The sequence below is a fragment of the Triticum aestivum genome, chromosome 2B (genome assembly GCF_018294505.1).
Source record: "Triticum aestivum cultivar Chinese Spring chromosome 2B, IWGSC CS RefSeq v2.1, whole genome shotgun sequence".
Taxonomy (NCBI): domain Eukaryota; kingdom Viridiplantae; phylum Streptophyta; class Magnoliopsida; order Poales; family Poaceae; genus Triticum; species Triticum aestivum.
The window spans coordinates 98,044,118-98,049,390 of record NC_057798.1 but is presented as its reverse complement, the minus strand read 5'-3'; the positions used below and the strand labels follow the sequence as shown (position 1 = coordinate 98,049,390).

At 58.0% G+C, this 5,273-nt stretch overlaps 1 protein-coding gene across 1 annotated transcript; it reads left to right on the top strand.

The window, feature by feature from the left end:
* The first annotated feature begins 2,692 nt into the window (after positions 1-2,692).
* On the top strand, positions 2,693-3,954 carry LOC123040624 (uncharacterized). The gene has a single exon (XM_044463414.1). It carries the CDS (start codon positions 2,832-2,834, stop codon positions 3,651-3,653), a length of 822 nt encoding a protein of 273 aa, XP_044319349.1. The 5' UTR covers positions 2,693-2,831; the 3' UTR covers positions 3,654-3,954.
* The last annotated feature ends 1,319 nt before the right edge of the window (positions 3,955-5,273 follow it).

Here is a 5,273-nt window from a genome sequence, read left to right as displayed (position 1 = left end):
AAGGTAGTAACATAGACTAGTAACATATGTATGTTACTAGTCTAAGTTACTCCCCACTATGACCAGCCTAACGGAGGAGACGCCGCCATCTTAACTCCACCTGCCGACCTCACCTGCACTGTATACTCCGACAGACCTTCAGGGTGTCGTTTCGTCTCCACTGACTTCTTCCCCGTTCCATGAGTCGGGCTACGTAGGTAGACCGGTGGTTGCTGGCCCGGCCCGCGCAAATCCGCGATTACAGTGGCAGTTTTGGCATGCTAAACTTCACTTGGTACCAGCAGCTAGCTAACCTAGCGCCGGTGGACTGCACTGCGGCCGTCCAGTCGCTGCTGATAATCTCCTCGTAGCTAGTGTCCCCGCAACCACTGGCAGAATGAATCCAGCGAGGGGATCAGCGGCGAAACGCGCCGCGAAATCATGAGCGCGATCATAGATACGGATCCTAGTGTACTCCACACACATACACTGAACGATTGATTCGTCTGCATGCATGCTCCCGCGTGGCGACCGCTGATTTAATTAGATTTAACCTTCATCAGTCTAGGACAATTGCGCCCTGAATTTTTATATTTGCAGTGCAGGACACTTGTGGATATCTTCATCAGTAGTATACTGACTACAGCGGGGAGATCGGGGAGAAAGGCGCAACTGCACGAAGCATGCGATCTCTAACAAGATCGTGCGGAGCGCGGCTAACTAATTGCCCCCACAGGACACGAGGGCCGGACCAGACCAAAGCAAAGCGAAGCCGCACACTGATGCGTGGTGGACCAGAGCCTGGACTTTTGGAAGCGCTCATGTCCCCTGCAGGCACCGAATCATGCCTGCCTCTGCCTCATGAACTAGTAACTTGGTTCGCACTCCTACCTAACCGCTCACTTATCTGCTGCTGTGAAGAAACTCATGTGCAAAAACGCTGGGTAGAGACAATAATCAGTAGTCGCTGCAGGCCTGTGGACTGCGGTAAAAAGGAGAGATGGCCCTGCCCTGCCCTGGATCACTGCGTGCAACGTGGTCCGGCCGGCCTCGCCTCTCCCCGGCCGGTCTTTGATCAGTCCCCGGCCTACACACCGACTGATGTCTGTCCAATTCAAATAAAACGTTTTGACTTTTGCGGACCATGTATGTTCCGTGCTCAATTAGTCCGGGTCCGTCGGTCCGTGGTACTGTAAAATAATTGCGCACTTGACACAAATTGACACTGTCTGTTTGCCACACAGTTTACAACACATGTTACTGGACGCAAGACAGTGAGCTAGTACACATCCAAAGGTGCAAGTGTTTTCGGGATACCCTAAGGCCAACTCCACCGCAGAACCCTATCTTGTCCGGCTTTGTCCGTATGGGGCAAAATTTAGCCCAACGGGCACACCCAAACGGACAAACACGTCAGTTCGCGTCCGCTTTTGTCCGGCTCAACCCCAAACCTAAACCAAAATTGAGTCACGAATGCTCCTGAACGGACAGAAAACGGATGCTCTTCTCGTCCCTCTCGCCCGCTCCCGTCCGCCCCTGTCCGCCCTCTGGCCCACAAATCAGTGAGACCGTGAGTCTTGATGCAGCGTGCCTTCTCTCCCGCTCATGCCCGCCGCCGTCGCTGGAGGCCACTGAGCCCGCCGCCGTCGCCGGATTCGTTGCACCCGCGCCCGCACCCGTCCGCTGCGCCCGCGCCCACCGCCCGCCGCTGCGCTCCAACCGCCCGCCGGTCGGGCTCGGGCTAGACGTGGGGCAAGGCAGAGCGTGCCGGCGCAGGGCGTGCCGGCGGCGAGGCGGAGCGGGACAGGGCGGGGCGGGGCGACGCAGGGCAGAGCGGGACGGGGCGAGGCGGAGGAGAGAGGTGAGCGGAGGGGCTGGGGTGTGCGATGTGGTTGCTCTGGACAGACGGGGAGAGGTGGCTTGGGGAGGGAGTGGGCGGCGGGAGCAGTTTCACTGGCGCTGTGCCGTCCACGCAAGCGCACACAACGGACGCGAACGACACTAACTTGAGCGCCGTTGCTGCCCATGGCGGCGGACCGGGAGGGAGGGATGGAAGTTGGGAGTGCAGCAGCCAACGGCGACAACAGAACAACAAGCAGTGGGTCGGCGCTCTCCTTCCGGTGGTGTGTCGGATTTTCTTGGATCAAGTTCGGCCGTCGCGAACTTCGGCGCCACCCGTCGTGGTTCAGTTGGGCATTCTCCCGCGATGCCTCGACTCGTCCCCTCTCGATGCAGGTCCCAAACCGCCTCCTTGTCCCGGTTGGCCTCCCAAAGGACGCGGCCGTAGAGGCTGAGCAGGTCGGCGTCGCCGGGGCAGGCGAGCAGGGCGAGCAGGGCTCGGGGCGGGGCAGGGCGGAGCGGGACGGGGCGTGGCGGCGCAGGGCGCGCTCGGGGCGAGCAGGACGGGGGCGAGGCGTGCTCCGCGAGGCGCTGTAACGAGTCCGGACGGACTGTTTGGGGTCACGAGGCCTTCTGCGCGCTGGGCGCGGATGCTCCAAACGCCTGTCCGCCCCCCGGACGTCCGCCCCATCGCTCCCCAAACGGACAAAAGCGAACGTGTCCGGATGGGGTTGCGCGGTGGAGTTGGCCTAATCGGACGGGGCCCCCACCGGAACAGATGGACGTGCATGCCAGATTGTTATGTGACGCCGCCCGCGCTTTTCCACCGCGGCTTTGTGTCTGTCGACTGCCACCCGCGGCGAGCTTTCGCGCCATAAAAAGTGCACGCTCGGCAGCTCACTCCACATTCCCTCCCAGCCTCCCCACTGTGCAGCAAGTGCAACGCAAAGCCAGAGTGGAGAGCTAGCTAGTGAGAGACTTCAAGAAGTATAGCACCCTCTCGTGGCACGACGATGCCGCCGCCGGGCTCCTGGTTCTACATGCTGCGGCGCAAGCGAGGAGGCGACGACGGCGAGATCAAAAGAGGCGATCGTGCCCCGGCGGTGGTGACCACGCCGGCGTCGTCGCGGGGGGTGCCGGTGCCGCCTCCGTGCACCCCGAACAGGGCGTCCTGCTACGTCCCCAGCGGCCAGCGTGGAGCTGTCAAGGGGATTCCGATTCCGCCCAAGCGCCGGGACACGCAATTCCCGCGCAGCCCGCAGCCGAGCGACATCGTCTTCGACGTGGTCACCGTGTCGCGGGCCGCGGCCGACCGGTTCGACGGGCTCAGGGCGATGCCGGAGCTCAAGCTGCGGCCGATTCTCACCAAACCGGCCGGCAAGAAGGTGGAGGGGGAGGAGGGGGCCTCGGGGAGCAGCAGCGCGTCGCCGACGGCCAGGGCGCGGCGGCGGCGGCGGCCGCGGCTCTACGTGAAGCCGAGCGGCGGGCGGATGGGGAGGAGGCCGGCGGACGCGCAGCCCCCGACGAAGACGACCACCGGGCCGCAGAAGCGACGCGCCAGGCGGCGGCGCTGGCTGCAGGAGAGCCTGGTGGTGGTGAAGGAGTCGGCGGACCCCGAGGAGGACTTCCTGGCGAGCATGGCGGAGATGATCGCGGCCAACGACGAGGTCCGCGCGTCGCCCCGGGGCCTCGAGGAGCTGCTCGCGTGCTACCTCGCCCTCAACGCCGCCGAGCACCACCGCGCCATCGTCGCCGCCTTCCGGCGCGCCTGGCTCGACGCCACCGCCACCGGCATCAAGCACAGGCCGCCGCCGTCACAGGGCCTCGCTGGCTAAGCTAGTTACACACCACGTGTGCTCGTGTACAGTACGAAAATGGCGGTGGTTTGTCAAAGTTTCTTCGCGCGAATCCCCATGGCCGCCGCCTGCTCGCTCGCTCGATCGGCTGCTGCTACTGCTGCGATTCTGCAAAGCTGGAGGATCGACGAGCGCACGCGCGTCACGGGGTACTCTGCTCTGGTTCCAGTCGTTCTCAAGGGAATCGATCGATCATGTGTGGTCTTTACAGATAGGAGTAGGCCTACCTGCGTCAGAATTTGTTCTTGCTGGGCGAACACCATCTCGGATTTTTCTTCTTGTTGCTGCTCCGTTGATGCTAAGTGCCTAAGTGGAGTACGGACTAGGTAGCTGGGGAAGCATCTAAGCATCGACGCATATACGGTGTGACACGACATGCACATGTAGTACAAAAATTCGGTTAGGTTAGTGATAGTACCTTTCCTAGCGTGCGTCCACCGTTCTTTCCATTTTTTTTCGAGGAAAAAAAAGAAGAAGATAGAAAGAACGTGCAATTTGTTACCTCCGTACAATAATTTGCTCGATACAAGGCTCCCAGAAAGACAAGAAAATTCCACTCAAAATAAGAAAGACAAGAAAACTACAGCCCGCTTCTCAAAATCAAGATATCAATCAATCTTAGTGGGCCTAGCATTGTATCTTTCGGTCGCGGAAGTCTTCGTGCTAAGGTACAGCTGGGCCAATGCCATCGTAGAAGTCTTGTATAGATCAGGGATCACAAATCCACAGCATCTCGCGAACTAAATTTCTGCCACTTTTGCAACGGCGACGTAAATAACCTTGTTGCGACGAGGAGAGAGCATGAACCGCTGGAGAGCGATATGCACCCAAACGAAGCAAAAAGGGGGCCACAATCTAGGCCCAGCTGCAAAAACATCCAAAGGAACATCACATTGATCCCCAAGGGTTAGTCTTTCGCTGTCGACGCCACTGGCTGCCCACAACACCACTATTGAAAAGAGCCGGAAGAAGATGATCATTGCCTCGACGCCAACACAAAGAAACACCAGTTGCTCGCCCTTCGGACCTGAGACGGCGCAAACACCACCTATCAAATCAAATACCGATACCCGGGATAACTACCCCTTTGATGAAAGATCCAAAGGAAGCTTATTCTCCACTGTTGGAGCCAAAGCCATGGATAACCAAAGACCTAACCAAGATATATAAACTACTTAAGACACACACAACAAGGTACCAAAGTCCCCTTTTCTCGGCACAACATGAGCAGATGATGGAGGTGAGGAAACTCAATGACGCCAATGCCTAGGGCGCCTGGTAGTTCCACTTGTTGGCTGCCTCTGGCGGCTAGGGTTTCACTGGCTAGGGTGAAATGAAAAGGAGATTGTCTCACCTTTTACAATTTATAAATGGTACCCCGCATATTGCTGCGGGAATTGGTTGCAATATAATTCAATGAGATTTGGTTATGTGGAACATGAGTGTTTGGCTAATATTATGAGACCGAAAGTAAAATCCATATTACTTATTACATAATTCTAAAATATTTATAGAAAACAAGTAGCATCATATAGTGAAAAACATCTCTCCATGCATGGTTACATGTTGAAGTGGGTCTTTTCAGATTTATAAAAGGCT

Bases quoted from the DNA above. Each gene is read 5' to 3' on its own strand.
- LOC123040624 (XM_044463414.1), top strand. From the start codon at position 2,832: ATGCCGCCGCCGGGCTCCTGGTTCTACATGCTGCGGCGCAAGCGAGGA.